Genomic DNA, 23,331 nt, shown 5'->3' with positions numbered 1-23,331 from the left:
AACGTTTGAGTATTGACTTCAAAGGGCCTTTACCATCCTCCTCACAAAATGTTTATATACTTACCTTAGTTGACGAATATTCGAGGTTTCCATTTGCCTTTCCTTGTCCAAATATTTCAGCTGCTATAGTTATCAAATGTTTAGATCAACTGTTTTCATTCTGTGGATTTCCAAGTTACATACATTCTGATAGGGGCACCTCATTCATGTCAAAAGATTTAAAGGACTACCTTTCTAAGAGAGGAATTGCAACAAGTAAAACAACACCATATCATCCTATTGGAAATGGTCAGGTTGAGAGGTATAACGGAATCATTTGGAAAGCAGTGAAACTGGCTTTAAAGTCAAATGATATACCAGATCATGATATACGGAGAGCTTCCAACACGGGCAGCGCTGAACGGCATCGTGGAGTCCTGGGGCGCCTTGCAGAGGGTCTCCAGCAGCAGTCTTCCACTTTGGAAGCCGCAGACTCCGGTAGGAGGGGGCCAACTCTGTGTCCATGCCGCTGAGGACGTCCTGCAGCCCCGACGTTGGACTTACAACACCCCGGCGTGCGGTCCTGAACATCGGGCCGTCCGTAGCGGCAACTGCGGAGGCCCTGACCACGGGGAATAGTGGAGGAAGAAGACTGACTTTGGTGCCTTCCCACACAGTGGGGAACTTTGATTCTGCTGTGTGGGGATGTTTTATGTCAAACCCTATAGTGTGTTGTGTCCTGTTGATTTTTATTGTATGGCTGTATGGAAATTCATTTCACTGTGCCATCAGGCACACGTGACAATTAAATCTATCTTGAATCTTGAATCTTGAATCTTGATCAGCAGTGAGAATGTGTTCTACCAGATGAATTACACTCCATCAGATCTCTACTGTCAACTGCTACCAATACTACTCCACACGAGCGGTTCTTTAACTTCAAACGGCGTTCTTCTAGTGGTACTTCTCTGCCATCATGGCTGACGAGCCCTGGGCCTGTGTTGCTTCGTCGGTATGTCCGATTAAATAAGAATGAACCTTTTGTTGATGAAGTTGAACTGACTGATGTCAACCCTTCTTATGCAACTATCAAGCATCGGGATGGACGTCAGTCAACTGTCTCACTTCGTGACCTTGCACCATGTCCATCTTGTCCATCAGCTCCGTCACTTCTTGATAACACTAATCGAGAACTTCCTCCAACACTTCCAGCATCCTCTATAGAAACTTCTACAAGAAATTCTAAAATTGAAAATCCAAATAACAATATGAGTGAAGTTGATGACCAAGCAATATATCTATACCCCCAGCTATTGAAAAACACCGTTATCTCCTGAGGCTCCAGTGCTGCAACGTTCATCAAGACGTATTAAACCTCCCAACTTATAAATAGGAGGGGAGAATGAAGTGGGCACATGTGCGCATGTATCTTGTATTCTTGTATCTTGTATTCTTGTATTCAAATTTATTGTCATTGTCTCAATTAGAGACAACGAAAATGAATTTCCCTTTACAGTCAGTATCATAAAAATAAATAAATAATAAATATTAAAACATATTAAAAAAATAAAATAGAATTAAAAAAAAAAAAAAAAAAGCACAAACACAGAAAGTCCACGACACAACACAACACAGAGGCACCAAGGTGAGGAAGGCACCATTGTCCAGCCAGCCTCCCCTCCGATCTTCCCAGATGTTCATCCGTGGTCGGGGCCTTCCGAGCACCCGCAGTCGCCGCCCCGGGTGGCCCGATGTTCAGGCCCTCACGCCGGGCTGGTGGAACGCCGACGCCGATCCCCGACGGTGAGCATCCTCCTCCTCAGCGGCCCGGACCTCCCGATCAGCCGCCTCCCGCTGCCGGAGTCCGCAGCTCCCGAGTCCGCAGGCCGAGCCGGGCAGAGTCACAGGACCCCGCGCTGTCCATCAGCGCCGCCCGCGTTGGGAGCTCTGCAAACCGCAGCTCCTTGATGTTGGTGCAGCAGGTCCAGCACTCCGGGCTCCAGACGGCGACCCCCGGTAAGGCATCGCCAGCCCCGCGATGTGTCAGCGCTGTCCCGCCGCTGCTGGAGCTCCGGTCGATCCCGGCAGGAAAGGCCGCGCCAATCCAGGTAGGTAGGCCGCTGTGGGGGGAGGGGGCGAGGACGCGACTCAAATAATAGTCGCGTCCTCACCAGGAAGCGGCTGAAAGACGGTATCCCCCGCACCGTGCCCTCTTCCCCCACATAAAGACATTAAAAAAATCATAAAAAACACACATCAACATCACTAAAAAAACAAAAAAACAAAAAGATACCCGGCTGAAGGTGGAGGCTGCTGGCACCAGTGCCACTGGAAGTACAATACATGCGCGGAGCTCTTCTAGAGTGTGCGCATGCGCAGGACATTTCCGGAGTGGGCGCATGTGTGAAGTATTTCAGGCGGGAAAATCCTGCGGAATCAGCCATGTTTGCCAGACGTTTCTGAGTTTGTGTATTGCAGAAATAAGTTGCTTAAAGCTTAAATAAAGTCAAGTTAATTACGAGTAGTGAAAGTTTCATTTATCTCACAACAATATGTATGACTGCAGGCACGAAATTTCGTTCAGACGGAAAGGTCTGAATGACAATAAAGGAAATTCAATTAAATTAAATTCAATTCATTTCAATATGATGAAATAATGGGTCGAATAATGGGTCACTTGAATTTAGAAGGATGAGAGGAAATCTTATAGAAACATATAAAATTCTTAAGGGATTGGACAGGCTTGATGCAGGAACAATGTTCCCCGATGTTGGGGGAGTCCAGAACCAGGGGTCACACAGTTTAAGAATAAGGGGTCGGCCATTTAGGACTGAGATGAGGAAAAACCTTTTCACCCAGAGAGTTGTGAATCTGTGGAATTCTCTGCCACAGAAGGCAGTGGAGGCCAATTCACTGGATGTTTTCAAGAGAGAGTTGGTTTTAGCTCTTAGGGCTAACGGAATCAAGGGATATGGGGAGAAAGCAGGAACGGGGTACTGATTGTGGATGATCAGCCATGATCATATTGAATGACGGTGCTGGCTCGAAGGGCCGAATGGCCTACTCCTACACCTATTTTCTATGTTTCTATGTTAGACATGGACTAGACAGACTAGGCCTAGACCCTTTGGCCCACCGAGTCCACACCGACCAGCGATCACGGAACACTATCCTACACACACTAGGGGACAATTTACAATCTTTACCGAAGCCAATTAACCTACAAACCTGCACGTCTTTGGGAGTGTGGGGGGAAACTGGAGCACCCGGAGAAAACCCACGCAGGTCACGGGGAGAACGTACAAACTCTGTACAGACAGCACCCGTAGTCAGGATGGAACCCGGGTCTCTGGCGCTGTGAGGCAGCAACTCTACCCGCTGCGCCACCATGCCACACTAGTTTAGTTTATCCTTAGCTCAGTTTAGCTTAGCGATATAGTACAGAAACAGGCCCTTCGGCCCACCAAGTTCACCCCATGCATCCGTAATCCCTGCACACTAATACTATCCCACACACACACGCTAGTGACAAGTTACTGAAGCTAAGAAATTGTCCACAGTTTAAGAATAAGTAAGCCCGCTGAGTTTCTCCAGCATTTTTGTGTACCTTCGATTTTCCAGCATCTGCAGTTCCTTCTTAAATAAGATTATCAAGGGTTTGGACACACTAGAGGCAGGAAACATGTTCCCGATGTTGGGGGAGTCCAGAACCAGGGGCCACACAGTTTAAGAATAAGGGGTAAGCCATTTAGAACGGAGACGAGGAAACACTTTTGTGGTGAGTCTGTGGAATTCTCTGCCTCAGAGGGCGGTGGAGGCCGGTTCTCTAGATACATTCAAGAGAGAGGCTCTTAAAGATAGCAGAGTCAGGGGATATGGGGAGAAGGCAGGAACGGGGTACTGATTGGGGATGATCAGCCATGATCACATTGAATGGCGGTGCTGGCTCGAAGGGCCGAATGGCCTACTCCTGCACCTATTGTCGATTGTCTAATGAATCTGGAGGTATGGGTTCGTTTTCACACTCTGTACCTCTTGCCTGATGGGAGAGGGGGGAAGAGGGAGTGGCCGGGGGGGGTTCTTGGGCGGCTCTCTGGCGCTGTGAGGCAGCAACGCCACAACGCTGCCCCGCCCCCCCTTCCCCCCCCCCCTTCTCTCGACATCATTGCACAATCAAATGCAGAAGTTTCAACTAACATGCAAGTGGAGTTGCTTTACGCAATCACAGGACAAGCACCAGGTCGCGAGGTGGTCACTGAACTGACAAATGCAGAAGCTCAGTGTGAAATGTGACTGCTGCCATTTCCTCAACACAGTTACTGTAAGAGAAACGAGCTGGGTGGCAGTGTGAACTGCGAGGAGGATGCTATGAGAATGCAGGGTGACTTGGACAGGTTGAGGGAGTGGGCAGATGCTTAAATTGCATTCCACGTTCTAAATGGCTTACTTCTTATTCTTAAACTGTGTGGCCCAATGTTCTGGACTCCCCCAACATCGGGAACATGTTTCCTGCCTCTATCGTGTCCAAACCCTTAACAATCTTATATGTTTCAATGAGATCTCCGCTCATCCTTCTAAACTCCAGAGCATACAAGCCCCATTCTCTCAGCATATGATAGTCCCGCCATCCTGGGAATTAATCCGCTCTATTCTCTCAGCCTATGACAGTCCCGCCATCCCGGGAATTAACCTTGTAAACCTACGCTGCACTCCCTCAATAGCAAGAATGTCCTTCCTCAAATTTGGAGACCAAAGCTGCACACAATACTCCAGGTGTGGTCTCACTAGGGCCCTGTACAACTGCAGAAGGACCTCTTTGCTCCTATACTCAATTCCTCTTGTTATAAAAGCCAACATGCCATTCGCTTTCATCACTGCCTGCTGTACCTGCATGCTTACTCTCATAGACTGATGAACAAGGACCCCCCAGATCCCGTTGTACTTCCCCTTTTCCCAACTTGACAACATTCAGATAATAATCTGCCTTCCTGTTTTTGCCACCAAAGTGGATAACCTCACATTTATCCGCATTAAACTGCATCTGCCATGCATCTGCCCACTTCCCCAACCTGTCCAAGTCACCCTGCATTCTCGTAGCATCCTCCTCACAGTTTACACTGCCACCCAGCTTTGTGTCATCTGCAAATTTGCGAATGCTACTTTGAATCCCTTCGTCCAAAGCATTGATGTGTATTGTAAATAGTCACTGGAAGGGAGGAGGGAATAGATTCACTCACCTTCTCGTTCTCAAAGTATCTCAGGTAGTCGGTGTCCAATCTGACGAACCGTCTCTGGTAAATGTAGGAGCTGCAAAGGCCGGGGGAGAGACAGGTTAGTCACAACGCACCAACGCCTCAACGTCCTTAGAAGGTTTAGGAAGTTCGGCATGTCCCCGACAACTCTCACCAACTCCTACAGATGCGCCGTGGTCAGCGTTTTATCGGGATGCATCACAGCACGGTTTGGGAACAGCTCCGTCCAAGACCCGCGAGAAATCGCAGAGAGTTGTGGACGCAGCCCAGACCGTCGCACAAACCAACCTCCCTTCCATTTACTCCATCTACACCTCACGCTGCCTCGGCAAGGCCAGCAGCATCATCAAGGACCAGTCTCACCCCACGGCCACTCCCTCTTCTCCCCTCTCCCATCGGGCAAGAGGTACAGAAGTATGAAAACGCACACCTCCAGATTCAGGGACAGTTTCTTCCCGGCTGTTATCAGGCAACTGAACCATCACACCACAACCAGAGAGCGGTCCTGAACTACTATCTACTTCATTGGAGACCCTCGGACTATCTTTATTTGGACATTGCTGGACTTTATCTTGCACTAAACGTTATTCCCTTTATCCTGTATCTGTACACTGTGGACGGCTCGATTGTGATAAGGTCATAAGTGATAGATATAGAATTAGGCCATTCGGCCCATCAAGTCTACACCGCATTTAATCATAGCTGATCTATCTCTCCCTCTTAACCCCATTCTCCTGCCTTCTCCCCATAACCTCTGACACCCATACTAATCAAGAATCTATCTATCCCTGCCACTGACTTGGCCTCCACAGCCTTCTATGACAAAGAATTCCACAGATTCACCACCCTCTGACTGAAGAAATCTCTCCTCATCTCCTTCCTAAAAGAACGTCCTTTAATTCTGAGGCTGTGCCCTCTGGTCCTAGACTCTCCCACTAGTGGAAACATCCTCTCCACATCCACTCTATCCAGGCCTTTCATTATTCTGTACGTTTCAATGAGGTCCCCCCTCAACCTTCTAAACTCCAGTGAGTACAGGCCCAGTGCCGACAAACGCTCATCGTATGTTAACCCACTCATTCCTGGGATCATTCTTGTAAATCTCCTCTGGACCCTCTCCAGAGCCAGCACATCCTTCCTCAGATACGGGGCCCAAAATGGCTCACAATATTCCAAATGGGGCCTGACCAGCGCCTTATAGAGCATCAGCATTACATCCCTGTTTTTGTATACAAGCCCTCGTGAAATAAATGTTGTGCACATGACAATAATAACCCAAACTAAACACTATCTAACCAAAGCTGATGTGAAAAGATAACTGAAATGGCAATGCAAGGTCCAATGGCATCTTACTCTGTTTAAGAAAGAACTGCAGATGCTGGAAAAATCGAAGGAAGACAAAAATGCTGGAGAAACTCAGCGGGTGAGGCAGCATCTATGGAGCGAAGGAATAGGTGATGTTTCGGTTCGAGACACTTCTTTGGACTGATGTGGGGGGGTGGGAAGTAGAAAGGAAGAGGCGGAGACAGTGGGCTGTGGGAGAGCTGGGAAGGGGAAGGGAAGGAGGGAGAAAGCAGGGACTACCTGAAATTGGAGAAGTCAATGTTCATACCGCTGGGGTGTAAACTACCCAAGCCAAATATGAGGTGCTGCTCCTCCAATTTGCAGTGGGACTCACTCTGGCCATGGAGGAGGCCCAGGACAGAAAGGTCGGATTGGGAATGGGAGGGGGAGTTGAAGTGCTGAGCCACCGGGAGATCAGGTTGGTTAGTGCGAACTGAGCGGAGGTGTTGGGCGAAGCGATCGCCAAGCCTGCGCTTGGTCTCACCGATGTAGAGCAGCTGACACCTAGAGCAGCGGATGCAGTAGATGAGGTTGGAGGAGGTGCAGGTGAACCTCTGCCTCACCTGGAACGACTGCTTGGGTCCCGCCCCCCCCTCCCCCACATCAGTCTGAAGAAGGGTCTCGACCCGAAACATCACCTATTCCTTCGCTCCATAGATGTTGCCTCACCCGCTGAGTTTCTCCAGCTTTTTTGTCTACATCTTACCCTGTTGATCAGCAAAAAGCAGATCAAATTAACCCTGGAATTAGACTTTAATTTAGACTTTCAGGACACTGAGTGGAGGAAAATCCTTTGGCCCACCGAGTCCGCGCCGAACAGCCCTATCCTACTCACTGGGGACAATTGACAGCAAGCCACTTAACCTAATCCAGCATTTTGTGTCTATCTTCGGTATGAAGGAAGGACATCCTTGTGATTGAGGCAGTGCAGCGTAGGTTCACGAGATTGATCCCTGGGATGGCGGGACTGTCATATGAGGAAAGATCGAAAAGACTAGGCTTGTATTCACTGGAGTTTAGAAGGATGAGTGGTGAAATCTTATGGAAACATATAAAATTATAAAAGGACTGGACAAGCTAGATGCAGGAAAAATGTTCTCAATGTTGGGCGAGTCCAGAACCAGGGGCCACACACAGTCTTAGAATAAAGGGGAGGTCATTTAAGGCTGAGGTGAGAAAAAAGCTTTTTCAGCCAGAGAGTTGTGAGTTTGTGGAATTCCCTGCCACAGAGGGCAGTGGAGGCCAAGTCACTGGATGGATTTAAGAGAGTTAGATAGAGCTCTAGGGGCTAGTGGAGTCAAGGGATATGGGGAGAAGGCAGGCACGGGTTATTGATTGGGGATGATCAGCCATGATCACATTGAATGGCGGTGTTGGCTCGAAGGGCGAATGGCCTCCTCCTGCAGTTCCTTCCTGCACATCAATGGCCCCGCAAAGAACTGCAAATGCAGGAATCTTGAGCGGAGAAGAAATTGCTGAACTCAGTAGGTCAGGTAGCGTCTTTGGAGAACTCACTTCGGAAGCATCGAGTGGCGTGGTGGGAAAGGCATTATTTTGTAACTGGATGTTTAAGAAAGAACTGCAGATGCTGGAAAATCGAAGGTAGACAAAAATGCTGGACAAACTCAGCGTGTGAGGCAGCATCTATGGAGCGAAGGAAATAGGCAACGTTTCAGGTCGAGACCTTTCTTCACACGGGATGTAGTCCTCCTTAGAAGGATGAGAGGAGACCTCACAGAAACATGTAAAACTCTCAATGGATTGGACAGGCTAGATGCAGGGAAAATGTTCCCCATGTTGGGGGAGCCCAGAACCAGGGGTCACACAGTTTAAGAATAAGGGGTCGGCCATTTAGAACTGAGATGAGGGAGAACTTTTCCACCCAGTGAGTTGTGAATCTGTGGAATTCTCTGCCACAGAAGGCAGTGGAGGCCAATTCACTGGATGTTTTCAAGAGAGAACTCTTGAGGCTAACGGAATCAAGGGATATAGGGAGAAGGCAGGAACGGGGTACTGATTGTGGATGGTCAGCCATGATCATATTGAATGGTGGTGCTGGCTCGAAGGGCCGAATGGCCTACTCCTGCACCTATTGTCTATTGTGTGTAGTGTGCGGAGATCGCTGGTCGGCATGTGTTTGGTGGGCCACAAGGCCTGTTTCTGCGTTGTATCTCCAAAGTCTAAAAACTACTATCCACCTCATTGTTGACCCTCGGACGATCCTAGATCGGTATGCTCCAGCATTTTTGTGTCCCTTCGATTTTCCAGCATCTGCAGTTCCTTCTTAAACCCCTTGATCGGACTTTGCTGGCTTTACCTTGCACTAAACATTATTCCCTTTATCCTGTATCTGTACACTGTGGACGGCTCGATTGTAATCATGTGTTGTCTTTCCGCTGACTGGTTAGCGCGCAACAAGAAAGCTTTTCACTGTACCTCGGTACACGTGACAATAGACTAAACTAAACTGGAAATGTAAACTGTAAAAGTGAGATGTAGGAATGGAATTAGGCCATTCGGCCCATAGAGTCTGTTCCATCATTCAATCTAGTTTTCCCTCGAAAGGCCGAATGGCCTCCTCCTGCACCTATTTTCTATGTTTCTATGTTTCTAACCCCCTTGTTCCTGTCAAATTTGGCGCCTGTCCTAATCGGGGTGGCCGCTGGTGGGCACAGTCATTGGATCGATGGGCCAGATTCAGCGCTTAAGACGTCATGCAGGCACAGCAGGCAGTGAAGAAAGCGAATGGCATGTTGGCCTTCATAACAAGAGGAGTTGCGTATAGGAGCAAAGAGGTCCTTCTGCAGTTGTACAGGGCCCTAGTGAGACCACACCTGGAGTGTTGTGTGCAGTTTTGGTCCCCTAATTTGAGGAAGGACATTCCTGCTATTGAGGGAGTGCAGCGTAGGTTTACAAGGTTAATTCCCGGGATGGCGGGACTGTCATATGCTGAGAGAATGGAGCGGCTGGGCTTGTATACTCTTGAGTTTAGAAGGATGAGAGGGAATCTTATTGAAACATATAAGATTATTAAGGGTTTGGACACGCTAGAGGCAGTAAACATGTTCCTGATGTTGGGGGAGTCCAGAACCAGGGCCACACAGTTTAAGAATAAAGGGTAAGCCATTTAGAACAGAGACGTGGAAACACCTTTTCACACAGAGAGTTGTGAGTCTGTGGAATTCTCTGCCTCAGAGGGCGGTGGAGGCCGGTTCTATGGATGCTTTCAAGAGAGAGCTAGATAGAGAGAGCTCTTAAAGATAGCGGAGTCAGGGGATATCAGATTCAGATTCAGATTCAATTTTAATTGTCATTGTCAGTGTACAGTACAGAGACAACGAAATGCATGTGGGGAGAAGGCAGGATGATCAGCCATGATCACATTGAATGACGGTGCAGGCTCGGAGGGCCGAATGGCCTACTCCTGCGTCTATTGTCTGGAAGTCCAAAACTCTACCACCAACACCAACACAACACGACACAGAGGGGTCGGGGTCGGGGTCACCATCTACGCCCTGCGGCCACAGACAACAGCACCGCACTGGACAACACGCCCGATCGGTCAAACACCAAGCTGACCGCCATGCAAGATGGCCCCAGACCTGAGAATGCCCCCGCTGGGAAAATAGCTCAAGCGTAACAACCTGCGGGAGAAAGAACATTCCGGAATTCAGAGGGGAAGGTTCCGCGATTGGAGTCACACAGCTCTGCAGCACAGAACCAGGCCCTTTGGCCCATCTTGCCCGTGCCCATCAAGTTGACATATGTAGAACGACAGCACCTCATACTAGGCTAGGGCGGTGGTATGAACATTAACTTCTCTAACTCCAGGTGGCCCTTGCTATCCCTCTCTCTCCATCCCTCCCCTCCTCTATCATTCCATCTCTGTACCACCCACTCCCCCGACATCAGTCTGAAGAAGGGTCGAAAGAAGACCCGAAACGTCACCCAGTTCCTTCCCTACAGAGATGCTGCCTTACCCGCTGAGTCACTCCAGCATTTTGTATCTATCATAGCAGAGGAACAGGCCCTTCAGCCCACAATATCCATGCCCGGCATGATGACAATGCTAGTCCCATTCGTCTGAATTTGGCCCATATCCCTGTAAAAAATATTCTATAGATATACCTCTTTCTCGTTTCCCTCTCCCCTAATTCTCAGTCTCGACCCGAAACGTCACCTATTCCATCTCTCCAGAGATGCTGCCTGTCCCGCTGAGTTAGACAATAGACAATAGGTGCAGGAGTAGGCCATTTGGCCCTTCGAGCTTCGAGTTACTCCTCCATTTTGTGTCTATCACAACTTCTAAACTGATTTGTTCGTACTATTCATTACTCATATTTTATATTATTGTCCTATGAGGAAAGATTGAAAAGACCGGGCTTGTATTCACTAGAATTTAGGATGAGGATCCCTATCTTAGAGAAAGGGATACAATTATAAAAGGACTGGACAAGCTAGATGCAGAAAAAAATGTTCCCAATGTTGGGTGAGTCCAGAACCAGAGGCCACACAGTCTAGGAATAAAGGGGAGGCCATTTAAGACTGAGGTGAGAAAAAAAACTTTTTCACCCAGAGAGTTGTGAGTTTGTGGAATTCCCTGCCACAGAGGGCAGTGGAGGCCAAGTCACTGGATGGATTTAGTTAGATAGAGCTCTGGGGGTTAGCGGAATCAAGGGTTATGGGGAGAAGGCAGGCACAGGGTACTGATTGTGGACGATCAGCCATGATCACAATGAATGGTGCTGTTAGCTCTAAGGGCCGAATGGCCTCCTCCTGCACTTATTTTCCATGCTTCTACTGTGACTGAAGAAGGCCAAAATGCCAGAATCCTTCACCGAACCATGCACCTGTACTCCTAGATCCCTCTGCTCTACAACACTACCCAGAGGCCTACCATTCACTGGAAATATCCTGCCCTGGTTTGACTTCCCAAAATGAGACGCCACTTGGCGGCATGGTGGCGCAGCGGTAGAGTTGCTGCCTCACAGCGCCGGAGACCCCGGTTCGATCCAGCTTGGCCGGCATAGATAAGGTGGGCCGAATGGCCTGTTTCCGTGCTCTGAGGCCTATCTTTTTATTAGATTAGAAATACAGCGTGGAAACAGGCCCTTCGGCCCACCGAGTCCGTGTTGACCAGCGATCCCCGCTCACTAACACTATCCTACACACATTAGGGAAATTCATCCTCATCTCCCTTCTAAAGGAACGCCCTTTAATTCTGAGGCTGTGGCCTCTAGTCCTAGACCCTCCCACTAGTGAAAACATCCTCTCCAATAGACAATAGGCAATAGACAATAGACAATAGGTGCAGGAGTAGGCCATTTGGCCCTTTGACCCAGCACCACCATTCAATGTGATCATGGCTGATCGTCCCCAATCAGTACCCCGTTCCTGCCTTCTCCCCATATCCCCTGACTCCGCTATCTTTAAGAGCCCTATCTAGCTCTCTCTTGAAAGCATCCAGAGAAACGGCCTCCACCGCCCTCTGAGGCAGAGAATTCCAGACTCACTAACTGTGTGAAAAAGTGTTTCTCGTCTGTGACGGCCTACCCCTTATTCTTAAACTGTGGCCCCTGGTTCTGGACTCCCCCAACATCATCCATAGTCATAGAAATTAGGTTCAGGAGTAGGCCATTCTGGCCTTCGAGCCTGCACCGCCATTCAATATGATCATGGCTGATCATTCAGTATCCCGTAACTGTGTGTGATCCCCTTAGCCACAAGGGCCACATCTAACTCCCCTGGTTCTGAGAGTTCCAGAGATTCACCACTCCCCAAGTTCTTCATCTCGGTTTTAAACATGTCCCCCTTTCCTAAGCTTTGACCCCTTGTCCTGGCGTGTCCCCAACATCGGGAACCTTCTTCCTATCTATCAATTCAGTCCTGCCTCTAAGAAGGGTTTTCAGTCTGGAAGGGTTTCGGCCTGAAACGTTGCCTATTTCCATCGCTCCATAGATGCTGCTGCACCCGCTGAGTTTCTCCAGCTTTTTTGTGTACCCTTAATAATCTTGTATGTTTCCACATCCACTCTATCCAGGACTTTCATTGTTCTGTATGTTTCAATGAGGAAACTTCTAAACTCCAGCGAGTGCAGGCCCAGTGCCGACAAAAGCTCATCGTACATTAACCCAATCATTTAGCCGTGAAACGAACTTGAACGGGTATCTAAAAATACATTCTGGCTCTGTGTGCGAAAAACGTGTTGTGAAAGGGTGGGGGTGCATGAAAATAATTACACACCATCAGGCAAGTGTGATGCCTGTTGATTTATCATCTTTATGCCATTTTATCACCAACTAGAGAGTGGCCCTGACCCCCTATCTACCAGAGGGGATCTCATTGAAACATGTAACATTGTTAAGGGCTTGGACACGCTAGAGGCAGGAAACATGTTCCCGATGTTGGGGGAGTCCAGAACCAGGGGCCACACACAGTTTAAGAATAAGGGGTAAGCCATTTAGAACGGAGACGAGGAAACACTTTTTCACACAGAGAGTGGTGAGTCTGTGGAATTCTCTGCCTCAGAGGGCGGTGGAGGTTGCATGCTTTCAAGAGAGAGCTAGATAGGACTCTTAAAGATAGCGGAGTCAGGGGATATGGGGAGAAGGCAGAAACGGGGTACTGATTGGGGATGATCAGCCATGATCACATTGAATGGCGGTGCTGGCTCGAAGGGCCGAATGGCCTACTTCTGCACCTATTGTCTATTGACTGTTGTCTACCTCATTGGAGACCCTCGGACTATCTTTAAGAAAGAACTGCAGATGCTGGAAAAATCAAATCTACGGAGCGAAGGAATAGGTAACGTTTCAGGTCGAGACACGTTTCAGGTCGAGACTCTTCTTCAGACATCTCGGCCCGAAATGTCGCCCCTTGCTTCGCTCCATAGATGCTGCCTCACCCGCTGAGTTTCTCCAGCATTTTTGTCTCCATCGGATTATCTTTAATCGGACTTTACCTTACACTAAACATTATCCCCTTTATCCTGTATCTGTACACTGTGGACGGCTCGATTGTAATCATGTATTGTCTTTCCTCTGACTGGTTAGCACGCAACAAAAGCTTTTCACTGTACCTCGGTACACGTGACAATAAACTACACTGAACTAATGCCAGGCTACACACACTATCCCACAAAATAGACAATAGACAATAGGTGCAGGAGTAGGCCATTCGGCCCTTCGAGCCGGCACCGCCATTCAATGTGATCATGGCTGATCATCCCCAATCAGTACCCCGTTTCTGCCTTCTCCCCATATCCCCTGACTCCACTATCTTTAAGAGCCCTATCTGGCTCTCTCTTGAAAGCATCCAGAGAACCGACCTCCACCGCACTCTGAGGCAGAGAATTCCACAGACTCACAACTCTCTGTGTAAAAAGTGTTTCCTCGTCTCCTTTCTAAATGGCTTACCCCTTATTCTTAAACAGTGGCCCCTGGTTCTGGACTCCCCCAACATCGGGAACATGTTTCCTGCCTCCAGTGTGTCCAAACCCTTAATAATCTTGTATGTTTCAATAAGAATCCTCTCATCCTTCTAAACTCCAGAGTGTACAAGCCCAGCCGCTCCATTCTCTATCTATCCTATGCACACTATCCTACACACACTAGGGACAATTTACATTTCTACCAAACCAATTAGCCTACAAGCCTGTACGTCTTTCGAAACTTTGTGTCTATCTTTAGGATAACATAGAACCAGTGGGAACAGGTGATCGCTGGTCGGCGTGGACTCGGAAGGCCGCCTTGCCTGAAACCGGAGCGCCAGGCGGGAACCCACGCGGTCTCAGGGAGAACGTGCAAACTCCGTGCAGATAAGGTGGGCCTGTACTCGCTGGAGTTTAGAAGGATGAGGGGGAGACCTCATTGAAACTTGCCGAATAGTGAAAGGCCTGGATAGAGTGGGTGTGGGGAGGATGTTTCCACTGTTGGGAGAGTCTAGGACCAGAGGGCACAGCCTCAGAATAAAAGGACGTTCCTTTAGGAAGGAGATGAGGAGGAATTTCTTTAGTCAGAGGGTGGAATTCTTTGCCACAGACTGTGGAGACCAAGTCAGTGGATGGATTTAGAGTTAGATAGAGCTCTGGGGGCTAGCGGAATCAAGGGTTATGGGGAGAAGGCAGGCACAGGGTACTGATTGTGGACGATCAGCCATGATCACAATGAATGGTGCTCTATTGACAGTTTCTTGATCAGTGCGGGTGTCGGGGGTTATGGGGAGAAGGTAGAAAAATGGGATTAGGAGGGAGAGATAGATCAGCCATGATTGAATGGTGGAGTAGACAGACGATGGGCCGAATGGCCTAATTCTGCTCCTATCACTTTTTTCCACGCTGTATCTCTAAAATGGGCATTAGTTCACGCTGAAGATGGACATAAAAAGCTGGAAACCAGCGGCCCATCTTGCCCAGCTACACTAGTCTCACCTGCCCGCATTTGGTCCAGATCCCTCCAAACCATGTACCTGCCTAACTGTTTCTTAAATGCGTTCCACACACCCACCACCCACCTGTGTGGAAAAAGTTACCTCTCAGATTCCTAGTCAATCTTTTCCCCCCTTCACCTTGAACCTGTGTCCTCTGGTCCTCGATTCTCCCACGGCACAAAACGCTGGAGTAACTCAGCGGGACGGGCAGCACCTCTGGAGGGAAGGAATGGGTGACGTTTCGGGTCGGGGACCCTGCGCCATTTATCCAATTTATGGACACTGGCTGTCGTCTATCGGTCGATCGCTGACGGAAGGCCCCAACCCCCACCGGTCACTGCCTGCCTATATTTAGTGTTTTCGCTTATCGGGCCAGCATTGAGCATGAAAGTTCTCAAAGCTGATTAAGAGAGAGCGAGAGAGAGAGAGAGAGTTGACAATCTCCAGTGAAACCTCAAACATCCTTCAGAGGAGGCTTGTGGTTTCAGCGCAGTAAACTACGAGACGACGGACAGTTACAGAACCCAGCGCAAACACTCACGCTGACAGGAAAGATTGAAAAGACGAGGCTTGTATTCACTGGAGTTTAGAAGGATGAGGGAAGGATCTTATAGAAACATATCAAATTCTAAAAGGACTGGACAGGCTAGATGCAGGAAAAATGTTCCCAATGTTGGGCGAGTCCAGAACCAGGGGTCACACACACACACAGTCTTAGAATAAAGGGGAGGCCATTTAAGACTGAGGTGAGAAAAAACTTTTTCACCCAGAGAGTTGTGAATTTGTGGAATTCCCTGCCACAGAGGGCAGTGGAGGCCAAGTCACTGGATGGGTTTAAGAGAGAGTTAGATAGAGCTCTAGGGGCTAGTGGAGTCAAGGGATATGGGGAGAAGGCAGGCACGGGTTATTGATTGGGGACGATCAGCCATGATCACAATGAATGGCGGTGCTGGCTCGAAGGGCCGAATGGCCTCCTCCTGCACCTATTGTCTATGTTTCTATGTATACAACAGCCATTCTCAACGCAGGCCTGATGGACCCAATGGGGGCCCTGGCACATTTGATGAGAGTCCCAAGAGTTTTTTTTTTGTGGGGGGGGGGGGGGGGGGGGGGGCTGGAACTGAAACAAATAAATACCAAGCAGTCAGTTTCAAAAATATTTTTGGATCAAGTGTTTAAGAAAGAACTGCAGATGCTGGAAAAATCGAAGGTAGACAAAAATGCTGGAGAAACCCAGCGGGTGAGGCAGCATCTATGGAGCGAAGGAAATAGGCAACGTTTCGGGTTGAGACACTTCTTCAGACTGATGTGAGGATGGGGGGGCGGGAAGAAGAAAGGAAGAGGCGGAGACAGTGGGCTGTGGGAGAGCTGGGAAGGGGAGGGGAAGGAGGGAGAAAGCAGGGACTACCTGAAATTGGAGAAGTCAATGTTCATACTGCTGGGGTGTAAACTACCCAAGTGAAATATGAGGTGCTGCTCCTCCAATTTGCGGTGGGCCTCACTCTGGCCATGGAGGAGGCCCAGGACAGAAAGGTCGGATTCGGAATGGGAGGGGGAGTTGAAGTGCTGGGCCTAACTTCAAGAGCCCTATCTAGCTCTCTCTAAAAAGTATCCAGAGAGCCGGCCTCCACCGCTCTCTGAGGCCGAGAATTCCAGACTCGCAACTCTCTGTGAGAAAAAGTGTTTCCTCGTCTCCGTTCTAAATGGCTTTCCCGCTGAGTTGCTCCAGCACTCTGTGAAACGTCACCTATCCATGTTCTCCACAGATGCTGCCTGACCCGCTGAGTTACTCCAGCACTCTGTGAAACGTCACCTATCCATGTTCTCCACAGATGCTGCCTGGCCCGCTGAGTTACTCCAGCACTCTGTGAAACGTCACCTATCCATGTTCTCCACAGATGCTGCCTGCCCGCTGAGTTACTCCAGCACTCTGTGAAACGTCACCTATCCCTGTTCTCCACAGATGCTGCCTGACCCGCTGAGTTACTCCAGCACTCTGTGAAACGTCACCTATCCATGTTCTCCACAGATGCTGCCTGACCCGCTGAGTTACTCCAGCACTCTGTGTCTATCCTTGGTAATGAGGAGATAGGTGCAAAGGTGGATATGATTATCTGTGGCAAGTACTGCATGGAAACAGGTCCTTCGGCCCATCAAGTCTACACTGACCATCACTGGGTCCTCTGGTTTCCTCCCACATCACGGTAGACAATAAACAATAGACAATAGGTGCAGGAGTAGGCCATTCAGCCCTTCGAGCCAACACCGCCATTCAATGTGATCATGGCTGATCATCCACAATCAGTACCCCGTTCCTGCCTTCTCCCCATATCCCCCTGACTCCGCTATCTTTAAGAGCCCTTTCTAGCTCTCTCTTGAAAGCATCCAGAGAACCGGCCTCCACCGCCCTCTGAGGCAGAGAATTCCACAGACTCACCACTCACAACAAGTGTTTCCTCGTCTCCGTTCTAAATGGCTTACTCCTTATTCTTAAACTGCGTGGCCCCTTGTTCTGGGCTCCCCCAACATCGGGAACATGTTTCCTGCCTCTAGTGTGTCCAAACACTGAATAATCTTATATTTTTCAATAAGATCCCCTCTCATCCAGAGTATACAAGCCCAGAGCTGCTGCTTCACAGCGCCAGAGACCCGGGTTCGATCCCGACTACGGGCGCTGTCTGTACGGAGTTTGTACGTTCTCCCCGTGACCTGCGTGGGTTTTCTCTGAGATCCTCAGTTGCCTCCCACACTCCAAAGTCATACAAGTTTTGTAGGTTAATTGGCTTCTGTAAACTGTTCCTAGTGTGTGGGATAGTGCTCGTGTAAGTGGGTCATCATTTGTCAATGCGGACTCGGTGGGCTGAAGGGACGCAAGGGATTAGAGGGTAGAAACTGGCCCTTCGGCCCAACTTGCCCATACCGACCAACATGTCCTTCTGCCCAAGATAGACACAAAAAGCTGTAGTAACTCAGCGGGACAGGCAGCATCTCTGGAGAGAAGGAAACATAGAAACATAGAAACATAGAAATTAGGTGCAGGAGTAGGCCATTCGGCCCTTCGAGCCTGCACCGCCATTCAATATGATCATGGCTGATCATCCAACTCAGTATCCCGTACCTGCCTTCTCTCCATACCCCCTGATCCCCTTAGCCACAAGGGCCACATCTAACTCCCTCTTAAATATAGCCAATGAACTGGCCTCAACTACCCTCTGTGGCAGAGAGTTCCAGAGATTCACCACTCTCTGTGTGAAAAAAAGTTCTTCTCATCTCGGTTTTAAAGGATTTCCCCTTTATCCTTAAGCTGTGACCCCTTGTCCTGGACTTCCCTAACATCGGGAACAAGCTTCCTGCATCTAGCCTGTCCAACCCCTTAAGAATTTTGTAAGTTTCTATAAGATCCCCTCTCAATCTTCTAAATTCTAGAGAGTATAAACCAAGTCTACCCAGTCTTTCTTCATAAGACAGTCCTGACATCCCAGGAATCAGTCTGGTGAACCGTCTCTGCACTCCCTCTATGGCAATAATGTCCTTCCTCAGATTTGGAGACCAAAACTGTACGCAATACTCCAGGTGTGGTCTCACCAAGACCCTGTACAACTGCATGGGTCGAGACCTTTCTTCAGACCTCAACCCCACTGCATCATCTTCCATGTCCTTCTGCCCAAGAGGTCCATGCCATCCAAAGCAACCCATCCAAGCTAAACACAACATTAGATGGATAAATGGATAGGACACGTTGGGAGGGATATGGACCAAACGCAGGCAGGTGGGACTAGTGTAGCTGGGATATGTTGGCCGGTGTGGGCAAGATGGGCTGAAGGGCCTGTTTCCACACTGTATCACTCTATTGACTTCCCACCAGTTTCCAAGGCCCACCACCAGCCTAGGTTCACCGCAGCCATGGACCAAGTCCAAGAACATGAGATGTTTCCACAAAGTGTCCACACCATTCATCCCCTGTCCACCACAGCGGGATATATGCTTTAGATAACCAGAAAAGACAATATCCATGCAGTACAAGAGCCTAAAGGGCCTGTCCCAACATGGTCGCGAGGAGTCACCCAAAGAGTCGTACCTTTTTCTGGTCGCCACTGGATTTTTTTTCAACATGTTGAAAATTTTCAGCCACCTGCTGCGACTAATGACGGGTGCCGGCAAGTCGCCGAAAAAAATCGCGTAAGTGGGACAGGCCTTTAAGGTTCCCTTACATTTCACCCCTCCCCCCCCCATAGTGCGACACCTCACACTCGCTTGGGTTAAACTACACCTGCCACTTGCCTGCCCAGATCAGTATCGATCAAGATTAGAAACCTGCGTTAAAACACCAGCTTAAATCCCAATTTTAAAAACTCCAGATTTTATAAACTACAGATTTAAAAACACCAGATTAAAAAAAACTCCACATTTTAAAAACTCCAGATTTAAAAAACTCGATTTAAAAACCCCACATTTAAAAAACTCCACATTTAAAAAACTCCACATTTAAAAAACTCCACATTTAAAAAAACTCCAGATTTTAAAAACTCGATCTAAAAAACGGCAGATTTAAAAAAACTCCAGATGTAAAAAACTCGATTTTAAAAAACTCCAGATTTTAAAAACTCCAGATTTTAAAAACGTGATTTAAAAAAACTCCAGATTATTAAAAAACTCCAAATTTAAAAAAACTCCAGATATAAAAAAACTACAAATTTATAAAACTCCAGATTTAAAAAACTCCAGATTTTAAAAACTCGATTTAAAAAAACTCCAGATTATTAAAAAAAACTCCAAATTTAAAAAAACACCAGATATAAAAAAACTACAAATTTATAAAACTCCAGATTTCCAAAAAATTCCAGATTTTAAAAACTGCAGAGTTAAAAAAAAAACTCCAGATTTTAAAACCTCCAGATTTTAACTTTGCTTTTAAACCCAATTTAAACCCTGATGTTAAATCCAAATTTTAATCTCCAATTGAAACCTCTCTAATTTTAAACCACAATTTAATCCGCATTTTAAACTGTGATTTGCGCTCATGTTAAACTGCATCTGCCGCCCCTCTGCCCGGGCAAGTGTCTATAGCGCGGCAGCATGCACGCTCGCTCACCCCTGCGGTGGGTTCTTGTCCAGCCAGCCCGCTTTGATGAGGGGGCAGAGTGGGTTGGTGTCCAGCCCCTGGCCGGGCAGAGGGTGGGGCCGCACTGACTGACTGCTCCCCGCCGACTCTTCCAGCTCCGCGGCGGGACCCGGCTCGGCAAAACTGAAACCTTCGTGCGGCCTGCAGGGAGAGAGGGGGAGGGGGTCAGAGGGGGACACCGGCCATCATCCTCCCCGCGTCCTCTTCACCAACCCCCCACCTGCCATCATCCCCCCACTTCTTCAACCCTCTCACCTCTCCCACCCTCCTCCCCCTCTCCCTGCCCCCCCCCCCCTCCTCTCCCCTCCCCCCTCCCCCCCTCTCCCACCCTCCCCCCCCCCTCCCACCGCTCCACTATCCTACCCCCCCCCACCCCGCCCCCATCATCAACCCCATCCCTTCCCCTCCCCGCAACCCGTCCCCATCTCCCCCAACCCCACCCTACCCCTCCCCTCCGCATCCCATCCCCTCTCCCGCCCCTCTTCATCTCGTTTGAACACGCCAGAGGCAGGAAACATGGTCCCGATGTTGGTGGAGTCCAGAACCAGGGGCCACACAGTTTAAGAATAAGGGATAAGCCATTTAGAACGGTGACGAGGAAACACTTTTTCTCACAGAGAACCGTGTACCGAGGTACAGTGGAAAACGTTTGTTCTGGATCTGGGTCTGGATGTAGTACGCTGAAAATCTCCAGATAAAGCATCACTCAGCACTTTTGTAACACAATCCCACACCCACTAGGGACATTTATTTTGTGCATTAACAGACAAACCTGCACGTCTTTGGAGTGTGGGAGGAAACCGAAGATCTCGGAGAAAACCCCCGCAGGTCACGGGGAATTCTCTGCCTCAGAGGGCGGTGGAGGCCGGTTCTCTGGATGCTTTCAAGAAAGAGCTAGATAGAACTCTTAAAAATAGTGGAGTCAGGGGATATGGGGAGAAAGCAGGAACGGGGTACTGATTGGGGATGATCAGCCGTGATCACATTGAATGGCGGTGCTGGCTCGAAGGGGGCCGAATGGCCTACTCCTGCACCTGTTGTCTATTGTGTATTGGCCCGCATTCCTTCTCTCGAAACATAGAAAATAGGTGCATGTGTTGGCCATTCGGCCCTTCGAGCCAATATGATCATGGCTGATCATCCCCAGTCAGTACATGTAACAAGGAACTGCAGATGCTGGTTTAAATCGAAGGTAGACACAAAATGCTGGAGTGAAATGCGGGACAGGCAGCATCTCTGGATAGAAGCGTCTTGCGTCTATCCTCGGTTCTAAGCCGGCATCTGCAGTTCCTCCCTGTGCCTCGTATCCGTGGGAATGTCCTTTGCCGGCCCGGAATGACACAAGGAATGTCGGGAAGGGGAGGAACGGCGAACTGGACTTACAGGTTGAGCATGGTCTCGTAGTCATCAGCCGTATCCTCGTCACTGAAGAGGCTGCTCGGACTCTCACCAGCACCGCCCCACTCCTGACAAACACCAAGGAGCAATGGTTAGCAATGTAGAAACACCGAAACATAGAAACATAGGTGCAGGAGGAGGCCATTCGGCCCTTCGAGCCAGCACCATTCGCCATTCATTGTGATCATGGCTGATCGTCCCCTATCAATAACCCGTGCCTGCCTTTTCCCCATATCCCTTGGCTCCACCAGCCCCTAGAGCTCTGTCTAACTCTCTCTTAAATCCATCCAGCGACTTGGCCTCCACTGCCCTCTGTAGCAGGGAATTCCACAAATTCACAACTCTCTGGGTGAAAAAGTTTTTTCTCACCTCAGTCTTAAATGATTCTAAGTGTGGCCCCTGGTTCTAGACTCGCCCAACATTGGGAATATTTTTCCTGCATCTAGCTTGTCCAGTCCTTTTATAATTTTATATGTTTCTATAAGATCCGCTCATCCTTCTAAACTCCAGTGAATACAAGCCTAGTCTTTTAAATCTTTCCTCATATGACAGTCCCGCCATCCCAGGGATCAATCTCGTGAACCTACGCTGCACTGCCTCAATCACAAGGATGTCCTTCCTCAAATTAGGAGACCAAAACTGTACACAATACTCCAGATGTGATCTCACCAGAGCCCTATACAGCTGCAGAAGAACCTCTTTACTCCTATACTGAAATCCTCTTGTTATGAAGGCCAACATTCCATTAGCTTTCTTCACTGCCTGCTGTACCTGCACGCCAACTTTCAGTGACCGGTGTACAAGGACACCCAGGTCTCGCTGTATCTCCCCCTTACCCAACCTAACCCCATGGTGGAGGCATAGAATAGTGGCATTTACTCCTATACTGAAAGAATGAATAAGTTTATTGGCCAAGTATTCACATACAAGGAATTTGCCATGGTGCTCCGCCCACAAGTGACAACATGACATACAGTGACAGTTAGGGATGACACATAAAACATTAAACATTAATAATAAAACATTATTGATTAAACATATGCATGAAATAAAACGCCAGAGCAAAGGGAGGCTACAGATTTTTGGTTATTGAGTAGAGCAACTACTCGTGGATAAAAACATTTTTTATGTCTGGCTGTGGCAGCTTTGACAGTCCGGAGTCGCCTTCCAGAGGGAAGTGATTCGAAGAGTTTGTGGCCAGGCCAGGGTGAGAGGGGTCAGAGATGATCTTGCCCGCTCGCTTCCTGGCCCTTGTAGGCGCAAGACGGCCGGTCGTTCCGCTAAAGGTCTCCGCTCTCAGCCCGCCTGGACCCACATGATCTCCCGGTTGCCAAACACTTCAACTCCCCCTCCCATTCCCACACTGACCTTTCTGTCCTGGGCCTCCTCCATTGTTGTCAGAGGCCCAGCAAATTGGATGAACAGCACCTCATATTTCTCTTGGGTAGTTTACACCCCATATGTTGACTTCTCTAACTTCAAGTAACCCTTACATCCTCTCTCTTTCTCTTTCTGCCTCTCTCTCCATCCCTCCCCCACCCAAGTCACACCAGCTTCTCGTTCTCACCCAACAAACAGCCACCAACGGCCTGTTCCCTTTATCATTGTTACTTGTTTGCATATCTTTCATCCATTTGTTCTACATCTCTCCACATCACCGTCTATATCTCTCGTTTCCCTCTCCCCTGACACTCAGTCTGAAGAAGGGTCTCAGCACGGAAACGTTACCCGTTCCTTCTCTCCAGAGGTGCTGCCTGTCCCGCTGAGTTACTCCAGCATTTTGTGTCCACCTTCAATGAAAGGGAGGTT

At 48.8% G+C, this 23,331-nt stretch overlaps 1 protein-coding gene across 1 annotated transcript in view; it reads right to left on the bottom strand.

Moving 5' to 3' along the window:
- Window positions 1-4,652: 4,652 nt before the first annotated feature.
- The window catches only part of LOC129694170 (arf-GAP with Rho-GAP domain, ANK repeat and PH domain-containing protein 1-like), a 76,777-nt gene continuing 58,098 nt past the window's right edge, over window positions 4,653-23,331 (bottom strand). The window contains exons 5-7 of the mRNA XM_055630887.1: window positions 21,508-21,590; window positions 20,095-20,265; window positions 4,653-5,286 (exon numbers count right to left, since the gene is read on the bottom strand). Of these exons, the coding sequence (XP_055486862.1) occupies window positions 5,136-5,286; window positions 20,095-20,265; window positions 21,508-21,590 (405 nt within the window). The 3' untranslated portion in view covers window positions 4,653-5,135. The remainder of the gene's footprint in view (window positions 5,287-20,094; window positions 20,266-21,507; window positions 21,591-23,331) is intronic.

This window comes from Leucoraja erinacea, unplaced genomic scaffold, assembly GCF_028641065.1.
Source record: "Leucoraja erinacea ecotype New England unplaced genomic scaffold, Leri_hhj_1 Leri_564S, whole genome shotgun sequence".
In the NCBI taxonomy this organism is placed as follows: Eukaryota; Metazoa; Chordata; class Chondrichthyes; order Rajiformes; family Rajidae; genus Leucoraja; species Leucoraja erinaceus.
This window is presented reverse-complemented; position numbering and strand designations above follow the sequence as displayed.